Source organism: Talpa europaea (assembly GCF_964194135.1).
Source record: "Talpa europaea genome assembly, chromosome: 2".
NCBI classification, from domain to species: Eukaryota; Metazoa; Chordata; class Mammalia; order Eulipotyphla; family Talpidae; genus Talpa; species Talpa europaea.
In genome coordinates, this window is record NC_140068.1 from 114,307,028 (window position 1) to 114,323,473 (window position 16,446).

Here is a 16,446-nt window from a genome sequence, read left to right on the forward strand (position 1 = left end):
TTACAAGCAAATGAAGTCAGGTTGCAGGGGACTCTAACTTTCCTGGAATGTTTAGAGTGAGGACGCTGGTCCTCTGCAGTCTAGAACAAGAAATGGTCTAAGCAGGGAGGACGCTGTTGCTCTGATTGCCGTCAGTGTGGAGAGAGTGCATAGTCAGCCACTCGGTCTCCATGAAGGACGAGGCTGCAGAAGGGCCAGACGTGTCATCAGTGCGTTCTGTTGTGGGCCACTTTCTTCCCTCTGTGCAGCTCGGCTTTCAGCTTTGCAACACGAAAAGATGTTTTGATGTTGTTGCTGATGGCCTCCAACCTATTCAAACAATACAGAGAAAAAAAATATTTTTTTAAAAAATCATTCCTGGGGAAACATCTAAAATTAGAATTTGGTGCAAACAAATCTAAGTCTGGTTCCTGAACTTTCACCACCAACCACAAAAGGGTGCTGTCCTTTGCTAACCTTGGGTAAAAATGAGAACTGCTTATGTTTAGAATGGGGAAGAGGAGGTAAAAGGGATTGTGGTCATATTTAAAGAGCATTAAATACAAATTTAAAAACAAACTGTAGATAATCTCTTCTTCTGTAGCTCCTTTCCAGCCCTACCACCAGGGGACTCTACAGAGAAACTCAACTAGAATTCAAATAGTCACAAGCCCCTTCCTAGTCACATAAGGATGACTTAGTGGGAAATAAAAAGAATAAAAATCACTCAGGTAGGCCCAAAGCAAAGGTTCCATGGTAATTTAAGATGTACATATTTTTGTAGGTTTAATGGTTCTTTGTGCAGGAGACAGAAAAAGAGAAGAACTACATTATTGACTTAATAGTTGATATAATAGAAACTAATAGAAAAACTATTTCCAAATCAGTTCAAAAAAAGTGGTTTATGTAATCTTGGGATCTAAAGGCTCATCTGTGACTTGAGATTGTAAATATGGAAAGTACACACATCCGTAGTAAACACTCAGGCAGTCTGTGACTGCCAGCCCTGTGCTGAGAACACTCTATCACAGAACTTCTTGCCACTGGATTTCTAAGAAAAGTCTTCATAAACCATGATAGCAAAGTGTGAACATGTGAGAGATCTGAAAGCAATTTTCCTCCCTTCGGCTTGTGAATTCCAAAAGTTCTGAGGATTGGGAAAGGTCATTGCAGAGCTGCTTCTGGAACCCAAAGGGGTTGCTAATCCAGACCCCGTCTCTCCTCCTGACTGACTGGAAAATGAGAGTGATTTGTGCAACAAGGTTCACTCCCTACAGATGCATTTTCCTACTAAATAAATAAATAAATAATCCCCAAAGACAGCATGTTCTAGCTCTCACCAACCCTACCTAATGACTTTATTTTTCCTTTGGCCATTTGAATAACTGCAACTTTTTGAAGAAGAACATGATTATATGTGGCAATTTGATTTAAAAAGAAAAATACCTCTCCTTGAGAGTTTTTAAGTTCTCAGGGAAAGTGGTAAGTACTTTGCTTCAGAAAGTAAAGGCTAACTATGACCAAATGATAGATTGTTTGGGAAAAATCTATCTCTAGCCTGAATGGGGTGTGCTAAAGATTACTTACGTACATAGCGGGCGGGCAGCAGCCCATGCTCAATGCCTTCAAAAGAGAGGGATTCCTTTGCTGGTTTCAGTCTACAGCAGATGATGACTATCTCCTTTGTAATTTTTTTTCTAAGCCTAACTCCCATCAGGGTGAAAAAGGAGGGTGGGGAACTGGAAGTGTAGCGGTGTCACGTTCTTCGGAGCCTCTTACCTTCTTATCTTTCTGCCTTCCACTAGCTTCTGATGAATACATTTTTCCCCAAGCTTGGAACAGTCTTTTCCTTTCCTTTGGCTACTCCAGCCTTTCTCCATAGTGTCCTGGCCCCTGTTAAAAGATACAAAGGAAAAAACATTTTCGCAATGGTCCATTGCATTGCTCTCCAAGTGCCCCTTAATCTAAAGCAAGAAGGCAGCATCATAACAGGAGGAAGGCCAGGAAGCTGTCGAAGTGATTGAGGGCAAAGATGTTTGCTACTCACCTGAATCCTTTTCCTGCTTGGCAAAAATTCCAGCACTTCTTGTCTTTTTGGCTAGTACATTGGCATCTATTCTTGTGATCTGCTGCCTTTGTTGGAAATAAATCCTTTAAGGATCTCTTGGACCTCGAAGGGCTTCCAAGTCCATATGGAACAATGTGCCTGTTATCAAAAGAGAACAAAATATATTAACATAATTAATAGCCCTTCAAAATGAGGCATTATTTGAGGCAAACTCATTCTGTTGGGACCCAAAAGCTGACCACACTTTGCGTCTCAGGAGAGTGAAGTGAGGCACAGTCGGAAACCCCTGCAGTCCATGACCCGGAGTCAGTGTACCCAACAAGGGGAAAACCAGTTTCTCCAATTCAATGAAATCCCATTTCCTAACAAAGTTCAGCATTATCGTCTCTGCACATGCAGCATTATCTTTTGCCCAAAATTATGACATCTCTGCTTTGGTTTCTGCTTCATATTTTCTTCATTGTCTAACATTCTATTTAGTTACGAGTTATTGGAGGTGGAGGGGAGGGACTTCAGTGCAAAACCGTGAATCAAAAGATTTTGAAAACCGAGTTTCAATTCAAGTGATAGAACAGTAAATGTGCTTCCTGGAGGGGGCAGCAGGAGGAGACCACCTGCTGCTACCACAAAGTTCTCGCCTGCTTCTCATCCCCTGCAGCTGGCTGATGCCCACCTGTAGAAGCAGCCTTGCCAGCAGGCTTTCTGGTCAGTTCCGAAATGAAACAAAGTAAAATCTCCCCCTGGATGTATCACCTTAAATTATTAGTCTTTTGCGAGGGTTGTGTGATCTGATTTGATTTTGTGCAGATTTCCAACCTCCCTTGCCATAATGGGCTATTGCAGGCACCCTAACTGTGGTCTTATTTATGGCTAGTTCTGCTGGATGGGCTAGTTTTTGTGGGGGGAGGAAGGGTACTGAAGGCAGAAGAGAAATCTAGGGATGGTCTTTCTATTTCTGTCTTGAAATGGGAGTTTCTAAAGAGAAAGTGTACCCCGGTTCTAGATCTAATTCTGCCACAAATTCATTTCTGGTCAAGCAACTTCAACAACTGGGTCTTAGCTTTTCTATAGGTAAAATGAAGGGCTTGGATTACAACTCTCTATTATCCCTCCTGCCTCTTAAATCTCTACCACCCCCACAACCCAGACCCCACACTTAGAGTTCCTCAGCAGGCATGGGAATGTGGGGGTGGTTCTCCACCAGCTCTCAGCTCCATCCTACCGGTTAAGGAGTAGTCTGAGTCGCCAGCTGTAGACGGCCCTCCCCTCTGTTGCTAAAAACCAAGCGGTCCAAGTCATTTTCAGGAACAGCGGAGCGCTGGCCCCACCCATGGGGGCACTATCTGAACCGCTACTTCAGAATCCAAAGCCTGACCTCTCCTCCAAAGTCACTTGAGTCACGAGCTGCAGACCGGGGAAGTGGAAACAAGGAAAGACTAGAGTTACGATGCCCTCTAGAGACTCACTCGGGAGTGTTGACCCAGATGATGTCGAGGTGGCAGAAGTAAACACACTCCTTATCCATCAAAGAAGAGCAGGAGCAGCGCTTGGTCCGGCGGGGCCTCCAGGGTGCACTGGGAGGGGGCTGCTCCCCTCCACGACCGTCCCCGGTGCTGAGCTCGGCGCCCAAGACCGCTGAGGAGAGAAAGAAAGCGCAGGTCAGGGGGACAGTCTCGCTGAGATCCCAGAGCACCCTGCATCATTAGAGCACTGAGGCCAGGTCTAGCAGAGCAACTGAGGCCAGGTCTAAAAGGCAGCTGAAGCAGAGACAGGGAGGAAAAGGACTCTTTACTTCCCTCAACATGAGTTCACCTTTACCCCCTGTGAAATATCCGCCCTCAGAGAGATTACACATGTGCAGTGGAGACAGGTACTGAAAAGTGACTTACCAGCCCCTTCAAGGAAAGCTGCCTATTAGAACTTTGGACTGGCTTCTACAGGGAACTTAGTAGGAGAGCACAATGGACAATGGTTTAAATTTGGCTAACACCAAAAATCTAAAAGAAAATACATCACACCCGCCTCTTCCTAGGTTGGAAGCGACACCCATCAGAATGACCTTCCTTTATTTTAGGGGGTGCCCACCACACTTGATACCTGGTGTGGGGAAGGTAATAGGTACCTCTTGAAATTAAATGGAAGTCAAGAGCTTTGGGGAGATGATTGAAAAAAAGAGTAGTCTCCTGATTTCCAAGCAGTTCAACGCCAAAACTAGTCATTTCAGGCAGTAAACGCCACAGAAACCACTGACGAGCAGCAGCTCAGGGGACCCAGTCACGATTCTGTGGGCGTGGATTCTGATTCTCCAGGCAGCGTGGGGTAGGCAGGATTCGCCCCAGCTCCGTCCCACTGCAGGGCAACCCCTTCTTACTGCCAAGTGAGGCATGCCACTTATCTGGCCAACTTTGTACATTTCAAATAATTGGACACATTCCAGGATTTTCATTCCCTTGACATCCTTTCTCTTCAGTCAGGGTCACCAAAAGACAAAAAAGGTGCATTGACCCTAAAGGGGGAAGCGGTAGAGGCACACAAACTCTCTAAATCCTTAAGCAGCCAAGATTTATCCTAGCTCCCCTCCCAGGACAGGTGAATAAAACTGAAAATACAGCTCACACTGTTCTAGGTGCCAAAAACCTGCCAAAAGAAACCTAAAGTTAATAATGACAAATTTTAAAGAAAACATCTGCTTCACCCTGAAACCGCCTGGGGGGCTTAGTCAACAGGCAGTTTTGCAGGTGATTTTGCTGCTCATACTCTGCTTGAATGATTTGAATAAAATTCTTTGGCTTCAAGATGAGATGTTCAAGTATTTTACATGCTAACATACTATTTAAGCACTATTTGAATAAGATATAAGTTCCTATAAGTCCTACACCTGTATGTGCACACATACACATGTAGCTAAATTATATCTTGTCTTTATTTCTCTTGAGTTACATTTTTAAATCCCGAGAAAATATACTATGTAATAATCAAAATGTTATTTTAATGCTTTAGGAGCAATTATATTCATAGAGAAATTTTTATTCCCACTAGAAAACCTAAAACCTAAATAACTTTAATCAATAATCCCCCGACACCTAGAATCTGAGCTGCAGTGCTAAAAAAAAAAAAAAAAAAAAAAAAGGAGGAGAAGCAGAAGCAAGAAAAGTGTAAGTGGATAAGATAACATTAACATTCAGAAAGTCAGCGTGCCTACCTGTTTCTGGAGCTCCTTGGAAAGCCACGAACAGCAGAGAGAAAATCACCGGGATACAATCCATGCTGAAAAGGGGATCAAAATCCTCCTCTGCAAAGAAAGAATGAAGAAAAACAGCGTCCGTTCTCTCACAGCGCTCGGCTATGCGGATTTCAAAGTGATCCTTCAGCCTCAGTGCCCTTTACTGGGGAGAAAAAGTGGGTTTCTGCCGGGCGAGAAGGCAGCGGCGGAGTCCGCGAGCGGTGCGCGGCGGGGGCGTCTGGAGCGCAGCGGAGCCCGGGCGCCCTGGCTCTCCTGGTCCCAGCGCAGATGCAGAGGCGCGTCTGACTTGGACAGCTCTCCGCAGCCTTTTTATATCGAACCCCTATAGAGTGGGGGTAAACAGCTCCGACTTTATTCCAGCCCCAGACAATGTTATTGTGTTATTAGTCACCAACAGGCAACGTGCAGGCCGAGATAAGGCAGGGCTCTAGAGGAAATCACTGCAACTTCAGAGGCAGACGCCCGCCGTCTGACAATTCAGGGGCAGGGCTAAGAAAAAGAAAATACCCATTAGAGACCTTTGGTAAACCTGCCCGTGCAGTGTTTGAGTCTACTTCCCCTTTGCAAGCTGCCAGTCCCAGAGTTCAAGAATCAGAAGAGGGACTCCAGAGAAGTCATGCCATTGGTATGAAAAGTATGAGCAACAGTTTAAATAGATTGTATTGTGTGCGGGGAATTTTTTTTTTTTAATTGTCGTTCACTTCATTTTCCTTTTATGTCTCTCGGATTCCTCAGTGTTGATCAAACAAGGGGACGCTCTTCTTCACTCCCGGCCCCCAGTTGGGGTCCAATGATTCTGGCAGCGCAAGCCCTTCCCCAAAGTCATTTTTTGCTAAAGTCTTTAGGTCCACACTGCAAAGATCGATGAGGGGTTGGCAAGGAAAGAAAGCTTCAAAAAGAAAGTAAAGACACCCCCCAATTCTTCAGTACTATGGATTTAAAGACCCCATAAGCTTCCCCCGCCCCCCGTCAGCCCACACGCGTTATCTCCCCGTCCCCGTACAACCCCCCTGTCAAGAGCGCCGATTTTAAGAACTACTAGGAGCGACCGCCAGGGGGGACTAGAGAGCCGCCAGGGCTGGTGGTAATTAAACAGCAGAGACCGGCGGCCCACGGTGAAGGCTCAGCGAGCACCAGGAACCGGGTCTAAAGTCAGACAGTGAGCGCCCCCGAATATTCCGTGTACTGCCTCTATGGGGACGTCGTCTCGGGGCCTTTTCCAGCTTGAGCTTCTTTATTTAAGGTAACGCGTGCTCCTGTACAGGTGAACAGGCAGTGAGGGTGGTGGTGGGAGGAGGAAATGCCCGCGCTGAATAAAGGGATCAGATAAACCTATTTAATAATGTGTTTACATTTTCAAAGCAATTTCCTGTCTATTTAACCTTGAAATACCCTTTGAGGTCCTCACAGGGCAGTTACTGTGGAGGTGACGGCGTGTTGTAACGTGTAAGAGAAAAGATGACTGCAAGACTTTTCAATTTGTCTCGTTTTTCAGGTGAGAAACTGAGGCACCCACGTTCCCTCATTCTACCAAGCTCTCACAGTGGCTGAGACCTGTGCAATAAAAAGATGAGTCTACAGTTAGCACCTGGGGATGCCCCAATAGATGCATCCTCTATGTCCTAGTCTTGTTTCATACCGCTCTTTCCCCTTCACCTCTATCATCAAAAGGATAGATTTCCCCCCCCACCCCCAATGCAATGGACCTAGGCACACTTGGCCCCCCTGGACACCCCTGGGAGTGACAATGGAGAGACAGCCACAGCAGCAGTGTCAGACCTTTAATGAGATAGTCCCCTAAAAACGCCGTGGCAGTGAGAGCTAGAGTTGGGGGAGAGGCAGGAACTCTCCCTCTGAGACTCACACCCAGAGGCCTCCACCCTAACACCAGGCCTTCTGCCCCTGCCCTATGCTTACCTCAGCCCACCCCTGGGGCTCAGGGATAGCATAGCTCCCCACAGGGCTGGCTGGCACCAAGCAGGAAACCAGCTCTGCCCACCTCAGCCCTGACCAATGCCTCCTGACCTCCCCACAGCAGACCACAGGGAGAGCAGGGGAGAGCTGATGTCACCCTCCAAGCTTTCCCTAGCCAGGGAAAGGTGGCCAGGGAAATGTGTCTTGGCAAGGACCCCTCTCCCCACCCTTCTGAAAAATCCTCCTGGCAATTTTGACAAAACACTGGCCACAGTCAGGACCAACCTGTCCTAAGCTCCTCCCAGGAAATGCCTGCCCCCGCCCTTCCCAGTGTATCCAGGTCCAGCCAGGGCCAACCTCCAGCAGCGAAGCCTGACTCTCCAAGGTCACCCCCACCGTGGAGAGGCTGTCCCCATAGGTGCCAGCAGCACCCAAAGCTCAGGTGGAAAAGTGAAGCAAAATGAAACTGCCCACATGCCTTCCCCCGGCCTTCCTCCGCTCCTGTCTGTGTCATCCTGTGAATGCATTTGAATTATAAATACAAAATGTAGGCAGCTATGCCCCCACCTCTGACCCCAGGCCTTCTAGGCCTCCGTTAAAATAAACAATAAACGCAAAGGGTTTCAGACTTGGGAGGGGCCCATTGTTCCAAGTACAATCTTGCCCCCCATCTCCTTGAGCGCTGAGTTTCCAAGAGACCCGTGGCGATGTGTGTATATGTCCATCTCTCTTTCTTTGTATGTCTTGGGGAGCTGGTGGCACAGGCCTTCTCTGTCCACCTCTACCTCTCACAGTTGCCCCTTTTCCTCCCATAGGAGCAAGGGAAAGCACCCTGCAAGTGTCTAGAAGGCAGTTCTAGAACTGCCAGGCAGCTGCCCAGCAAGACTTATTCCCAAGAATTAAGAGGGGGGAGGAAGAAGGAACCCTAACAAACCAGTTTTACAAGCTGCATGCAGGTCTCCTCCACTAGCAGCATTGCTAGTGAGGGAGGAAGGCATGGAGGGCTAAAGAACTGGAGAAAGTAATCAACTTGGAGATCCCAACTCCCTCCACAGCTCCCCTCACCCCTACAAGATTGAGAAGGGAAAGGTTCTTTGAGCTACAGTCTCCCTCAGAGAAGAAAGGAAGGGACTGGAGGAAAGAAGTTAAAAAAAAAAATTGTCTCCCCTCCCCACAACAGAACTATTTGTTGTTGCTGTTCTTGCTTTTGATGTTTCACTTGAATACTGGCAACTATTCGATAAAGCTACTTTTTATGTTTTTCTTTCTGTATCTCTTGCACGTATTAATAGATATCTATAAATAAAACACCCTGAGCCCCAAATTCAGATACTACACAGTAGCAAAGTGTACTGTTTTTAGCACCCTTCAGCTTTGCTCTTTCTCAACTTTTGCGTAATACAATTTGCAACTTTGCCAAGCCAATAAATCTGGTGTGAGATGTTGCATTTAGCTCAGCAAAAAAAAAAAAAAAAAAAAAAAAAGAACAGCAGGCCGTTAGCTCAGGTGGCTTGACAAGGGCACAAGGAAGGGGCAACTAGTTTACTGTGGGTTGGGGGAACTCTCCATGTCTCTGGACCTGGCTCAGTCACATACTGTTGACGGTTGTATGTTTGTGCTTTGCATAGTGCTGTTGTGAAAGGTTGTGCATTACACATAGCACTCCCTGACACATCACACACCTCCAGGAGTGGTGAACAAACATAGCTTCTCCAGCACTTCAGATGGTAAGGGTTGATTTCTCACAGGAAATAGGATGAGGCACACGATGCATTCATCCCATGCATTTTAAATACATAACATAAGCAACACCATTCCTTGACACTTTCATTCCTGAGACAATAACAAATAACAAATGCTTAGCACAAAAGAATATGTCTAATTCTTTCACCTAGCACTTCCCAAACCCCAATCACTTATAAGTCTCTTTCAGGATTTATGCCTTTCGTGGGCTGCCCATACACCACTGCTGGATATTTTCCATTCCCCTGACTTGTTCTTTACTTGAATAATTGTAAGGAAGCTTTCACCCACTACTATCCTAGGCAATAATGCACATGAAATCATGGTTTGTATGGATAAATGATATACGTATTTATATGGTTAGATAATGTACATGAATCATAGTTTAGTACATGCTAAAATAAATATAATTATTATGTGTTCATTAAGCTATTAGCTATAAAAAATGTCTGGCCATCACCTTCTATACCAACACCAGCATCCGTGGGGAGTGCTGCTCCTGCATCTGCAAGAGCTTGTACCTTATTATGTTAAGAACTTATAATAAAGTAAAAGTCAAAATCAACAGGCAACTAAAACACACTACAGGGGGGAGAAGGGAGTAGGATCAAAACAAGGGTGGTGGGAATTTTACGGGGACTATAACCAAAATGAAAATGCATACATAGTACAAAAATGAAAAATAATGTAGAAAATTTTAAAAATTTTAAAAAATTTCATAAAACATTGGAAAAAAAAAAGAACAAAGTCCTGGGTTAATTCTCTCTCACATCCCTACTTTCCACATAGTCCACATCAACTCTCAAAGAGATGCCCCTCAAAGAAAAAAAATTCTGGCATCCAAAATCTAGAAAAATAAGGAATTTCCATGCAAAAAATTAGCCCTACATGATACTTGCCCTTTTTCTTTTTTAATCTCATCAATGTTATCTTTCTTTCTAGCCCTCCATCCCAAATTTAAATTTCCTCTGTGTTTTCCCTGATATGCACACACACTGGAACCCGAAAGTTGAGTAATATTTCTCACATCAGAGAGACCCAAACAATGTGACAGCCAGTGGCTGCTTCCCCATCTTTCTCCTTTTAATTTTACTGCATTCATGTCATGTGGAACTAAAGGGATTCTGATGCAGGGGTGAACGCCCGCTTGCGGGTGAGTGGAGGAGAATCAAGTCACTCCATTAAACGTAATTGATGTAGTGATTCCAAATGAGCTTTCCTTCCACGTGCTTGAATGGGATGATAAGGAACTAATTCTAAGGGCAGGTGTAAATATGGGGCCACCTGCATGTTTTCTTAAGCAAACTGCACCTGTGTGGCATTCAGGGAGCTGGCAGGTCAAGCCCACTGCTGCCAGGATGCCTTTCATGATTGCATTTCATTTGGTTTGTGCATTTGGGTTTTTGAAGCATTTCTTGTGGAATGATGATTACTAGGTGAAATGTTGGTCAAAGGGTACAAACTTTAGTTATATGATGAGTAAGTTCTAGGACATCACTTACAGCATGGTCACTTTAGTTAGGATGCTAACTAAAGTATTATCTTATCAAGTGTTATATACTTGAAAGTTGCTAAAAGAATGGATCATATATATCCTCCCCACAAAAACAAAAATGTTAATTACATGATGTGGTAGAAATGTGAGCTAAAGCTACAGTGATAAATATTTTAGTGATAAATATAAAGCTATAGTGATAAATATGTGTATCAAATTATATTGATACCTCAAATACATTATATGTCAATTAAATCTCCATAAAGTTGAAAAAATTCTTTCACATCTTACATAATATGGCAAAAAATAAACAAGAGGTTTTAACTCTTACTCATCTTTTATCTAATAGTTTTTGTTAATCTGCTGAAATTTAGAAAGCTACCCTAGGAAAATGCAAGAAAACGATTCCTTTGAAATTCATTTTCATTTTAGAAATCTGAAATTAGATAGCTTCTATTACTTGATTTCTCTAATTTCATGTGTATATATGTTTACTGAGCCCCCAGTGGGAGTCAAAAGTAATTCTAGGTACTTTGTGAGTCCCAATGTAAAGGTACCCTGGACTTCATATTCTCAAACCAATACACTGACATGAGATTTTGTGAGCGCCACCACAGGCAAAGCAACAGAGGGGTGGTGGAGCGAATGGACAGTCACCGAGGGGAAAGCTAGGGCCCCAATACGGAAGCTAGGACTTTATGATGCTAGGAGCTACATGATTCCAGCAGTAATCACGGCTAAATGAATATTTGAAAGTGTAGCAGGAAAGATCATCAAAGAAGAGTGAGGATTTGTGACAAAGGACAGGAAATGGCTGAGAAGAGACAAGAAATTTCAAGGAAATAATTTAGTTATTGGATCGACAGTTTCAGTGGGCAGGTGACGATGAAAGAGAGTTGACATCCATGACTTATGTGTTTAACATGCCCTGATCTCCATACCATGCAGCAGAATGTAAAATGTCTCTTGCTTTCACACTGTGAATTCTGAGTCCAAGGAACACTGCAAGGCAAAGTTACAGGAACCACGAGGCGCTCCTTCCTAGTGCACAAGCACAAATGATTTTGACAGTTCATTGTGTGGGCCATGTCACCATTCAAAGGTCTGGGTTTTATTCGCGTTAGAAAATGTTTAATGAGTTAAAATTATTTCCACATTTTGCAAATCTCCTTTTTGGACTCAGCCATTTGCAAGGGGAAAAAATCTTCACTATAGAGTTTTAGAAAAGTTTTCTGACATCCTACATTTCTTCTTGTCTACCTCCCCTCTGTAAGAAAAGATTTAATATAAGGATTATTTTTATTATTCCTACTTGCTGCCTACCTGCAAGTAATTCAGACCTCCCTTACCAAACCTTAATTTTGTAAAACTAAATTTATCTTCAAATAATTTTTTTTCCAAATATGAGTATGCAGTGAAAAGGGAAAGAGTATTTACTACTAGTTGTCATCATAGGAAAAAAATGGGGGGAAAGTGGGTTACTTTCTTAAATGGGGCATTTGGATTCATTTAAAAATGAAAATTTAATTTCACAAACTCCAGAATATATTTAACGCTAAAGGTTTTTGTATGATTTGGCATTTGCACTTTTTTTCCATTTATTGTTACGATAAAAAAAAATAAAGACTTTTGGAGTGGTTATAAGAATAATTTTCCTGGAAACTGATGACTCAAAATTTTTTTTCTTTGAAGCTGGAAAAACTACTGCATACTTTCTGTTAATATTATTTAATATTTATTATTGACTTTCAGTGTAGCTTTTACTAAGGACAGTGAGGTAAGTCAAAAGGCATTGAAGTCCAGCTTTCCTATATTGACTCACGAGAGGCAAGAATGAGGGGTGACGGCACTGTGTTTGTTACTACCTTGTTCTATTGATTTATTTTAGAGAAATCTGGGGAAACGAAAATGGAATAAAACGAAGGCAGTATCTGCCTAGGGATGAATTCCAGGCCATCACCAGACTTCAGGAAAAGCAGTGTTGAAGAATCATTTTTAAAGAAGGGAGGAGGAGGGAGAGTAGGGGAGGAGCGGCAAGAAGGGGCGGGAGGGAGGACAGGCCCAAAGCTGTGGCCCAGTTCTCAGCCCCCCTCCTTCCTGGGATGTGAGGGAAGTAGAGAAGCTTGAGGTAAAGAATCCTGAAATTGATAAAGTTCATGTAAAGCTCACTATCTTGCTACAAAGTGGAAAGATCTTGTGAACTGCAGAGTAGCTTGTTTAAAGACTTTTTTCCAAAGTTTTTTTAAAGACTAGTCAGGGAGGTTAGCATTTTCTAGATAAAGCATTGTTTCTTTCTGGCTGCTATTTCTCCCCCAACATGCAGTCTATTTTTATACATTATCTGAAAGCAACTATCTTTTTGGATGAATGACCAGCTCTCTGCACCAGTGGCCTCCTTTTTCCCAACTTTGTCCCATCTCCTCCCCCTTTCAAGCAGCATTTTGTCACTTTATGATGACCTGGACCCTACAAAATGCAGAAAAACACAAGTTCCAATGTGCACAGAGATTTTCCAGCACCTTTCCTCTTTGCTTGGTTATCCTTTTTTTTCTCTATATGTAACTAGAGATGTGGGACTTTTCCAGATGGCTGGAAAACTTCTAAGACATTCTAGTCCTAATTATGAATTTTATCTTCTTTCAATTAAACCTTTACATACTTTATTCAGTTAAACATTATACAATATATTTAAGAAATGATAAGTAATATATTCTCAGTAATTTTTCAAGGCCTTGTTCCCTTCCAGAGAACACAGAGTCTGAAAAGGAGAGTCGCCTTTGGGGCAGCCACCACCCAATCATTAAAGAACAGGAGAAAGTGATGCAATGTTAATATAATTTACCAGAATGCTGCGAGAATACCCAATTCCTAGGAAAGTGAAAAAAACTCTTAATAATGACCTGGTCCAAATATAACTTATACAGCTCACCCAGAACTAGAGTCAATAAATTAAGAAAACAAACTGTTCTGTAGTCAGATTAGGGACCTAGCCTCTTTCTGTCTGCCCTTTCTAATGAGAAATGAGATGCCTACATGAAAGTGTTTACTTGAAGCTCTGTCAAAAGATGGTGACAACTATATAGACTGGAAAAGTTTAGTTAGTCAAGTATAGAGTGGTCATCTGCAGTTCCTTTTTTTTAAGTTAAGGATGCAGTAAAACAGGAAAGAGTAAGACATCACTACGTGCAGAATATAAAAGAAGTTTAAAGAACAGAGAGAGAACAGATTTTTTCTCATTACTTTAAAAATACAATTTCATGTATTCATTCTGTATTAGTTGGAATTTTATTTTTATTTTTCCCAGTTTTATTGATATATAGTTCCCAGTTCAACCTATGTAAATTTAAAGGGTAAGCATGATGATTTGACTTGTGTATATCATCAAATGATCACCACAATAAGTTTAGTGAATATCCATCTTATAGAGATACCAAATAAAAGAAAAAAAAGAATATTTTTTTTCTTGTGATGGTAATTATTTGAATCTACTCTCTTTTCTACATAACAAGCAGCTGTGTTAGCTCAAAATCATCATGTTCTACATTACATCCCAACTGCTTATTCATCATCTTTTAACTGGAGGTCTGTACCTTTGGCTCCTCAACCAGCTCTCCATCCTGACCCCCCTTGCTCCTTCAACCACAAATCTGATCACTTTTTGTGAGATTGTGTTTTGGTTTTATTTTTTTTTTATATTCCACATATAAGTGAGATCATGCAGTATTTCTCTTTCTCTAGGAACAATTATCCTTACATTTTATTCCTGGGTCCTTTGGGTAAATATCTAGGAGTGGAATTGCTGGATCCTATGGAAGCTCTATCTTTAGTAGGTTGAGGAATCTCCACACAGCTCTCCCTAGTGGTTGGACCAGTTTGCACTCCCACCAGCAGTGCAGGAGAGTTCCTTTTTCTCCACACCCTCGCCAACATTTGTTGTTGCTAGCTTTTTTAATATGTGCCATTCTCACTGGTGTAAGGTGGTATCTCGTTGTAGTTTTGATTTGCATTTCCCTGATTACAAGTGACAGAAACATTAATTCCAAAGGGCACCTGCACCCCTATGTTTATAACAGCACTATTTACAATAGCTAAGCTATGGAAACAACCCAAATGCCCAAAAATAGATGAATGGATCAAGAAGATGTGGTATATCTACACAACGGAATATTACTCAGTAATCAAAAAAGATAAACTCATGCAATTTGCAGCAATATGGATGGAGTTAAAAGGGATCATGCTCAGCGAAATAAGCCAGAAAGAAAAAGAAAAATGCCAGATGGTCTAACTCATAGCAGGAATTTAGAAAACCTAAATAAGGCATCAGGAAAAAGACTAATTATAATAAAGAAAAAATTAAAATCAGCAAGCAACTATAAACCAGAGACACACTACGGGTGTGGTGGGGGAGAGGAGAGGAGGGATTAGGGTCAAAATAAGGGGGGATGGAATTGTATGGGGAATATAACCAAAATGAAAATGCATACATTATGCAAAAATGAAAAATGATGTAAGAATTATATAAAATAAAATATATTAAATAAAAAAATTTATAACTGGAAGTTGACTAGGGGAAATACTTAATACAAAAATCATAACTAACGGCTACCCTCACTTTGAAAAGTGAAAAAAAGAATGAAACACAAAGGAGGACCATGTACAAAAAAAAGACAGAAAGGGAAGGGCTAGGATGTCAGAATGGTGACATGGTTCTGAGATAGAACATATGTGACCTTCCTACTTCTAGCTGGAACTTAAACTATGATGTAAGCAGTGGGGAAAAATTACTTTGTAAAAAAAGAAAGAAATTATCTAAGTAAGAGTCCCTTTCACCTTAATTGCCTAATACTGTTTATTTTTCAGGGATGAAATTTGCTATATAAATTTTCTTTTGGCTGTAGAGATGCTAAACTAATTGTTTATAATGCAAAGCACTAAAATGCCTTAAGTAAGAAGATAATAATGAATTTTAATATTCCAATTTATGACAGTGTTAGGAGAAAATAATCAATACAACAGCATGTGTAAAAGGTTATTGTGAAGCACAAAATTCTTAATAACGAAGGAATAAACTATTAACATTAAGTTATCACTGCCTATAGAAGAAGAAACTGTCTCTCCTGGCCTATTTTATATTGTTAAAAATGACAACAACACTAAAAAAATAGAGTTGGCATTGCTCATTTTCACTGAACACAGGTTTTAAAGACCCTTTTATTGTTCTGCTGAAATATTTTTGCAAGCTTCCGCTCACTCTGGAACCTAACTTTTCCCCCTTATTTTTATTGCAGTTATTTTTTCACATATAGATTAAAGACATCTTTACATCTGTACTTGGTTTTATTCCTTTCCTGACCTATGTTATATAAGGAAGCAACTCTTAAAAGCTCTCTGTTAAGACAACCCATCAACAGAGCAGTGGATTAAGTAGATGTGTTATATAAACACAATGGAATACTACTCAGGTATAGAAAACAAAGAAGTCTTGCCATTTGCAACAACATGGATGGAACTGGAAGGGATTATGCTGAGTGAAATAAGTCAGAAGGAGAAAGACAATTACCAAATGGCCTCACTTATATATAGGAGAGACAATCAAAGAAGTAAACAGATAAATGAACAAAAATTGACAAGTTCTGCCAGTGTCTATCCAGGCAGAGACTGTACTGGTTTTATGACCACTAAATTGGGAGTTTAGCTGCCAGCGCCATCAGAGATAGGATGAAAATTAAAACCATGTAAATTCAGGTGGAAATGCATTATTGTTTCAGAGTAAACCATGCAGTAACCTCTACAAAGGGTTCACATATACAAACTGGTTTCTGCAAGAGATTTTTAAATGTAGTATTTAAAGGAAAAGTAAATGTATAGTATACATGGCAGATTAACAGTAAATGCATCTGTGGCTGTAACTAGCTCAAAAAGGGAGAGTGGCCACTGGCAATGGTGAATTAAAGATCGCTGAGGTTCTCCCCAGAGCTATTCCAGCAATCTTATTTAAGACTA

General features: G+C 41.7%; 1 protein-coding gene across 1 annotated transcript; it reads right to left on the minus strand.

The window, feature by feature from the left end:
• Nucleotides 1-206: 206 nt before the first annotated feature.
• On the minus strand, nt 207-5,575 carry EDN1 (endothelin 1; the record flags this gene model as incomplete). Its single annotated transcript, XM_084228016.1, has 5 exons — nt 5,250-5,575; nt 3,514-3,682; nt 2,027-2,185; nt 1,759-1,872; nt 207-309 (listed from the first exon to the last, which is right to left on the minus strand). The coding sequence occupies exons 1-5, from the start codon at nt 5,311-5,313 to the stop codon at nt 207-209; spliced, it is 609 nt and encodes a 202-aa protein (XP_084084142.1). The 5' UTR covers nt 5,314-5,575.
• Nucleotides 5,576-16,446: the final 10,871 nt, after the last annotated feature.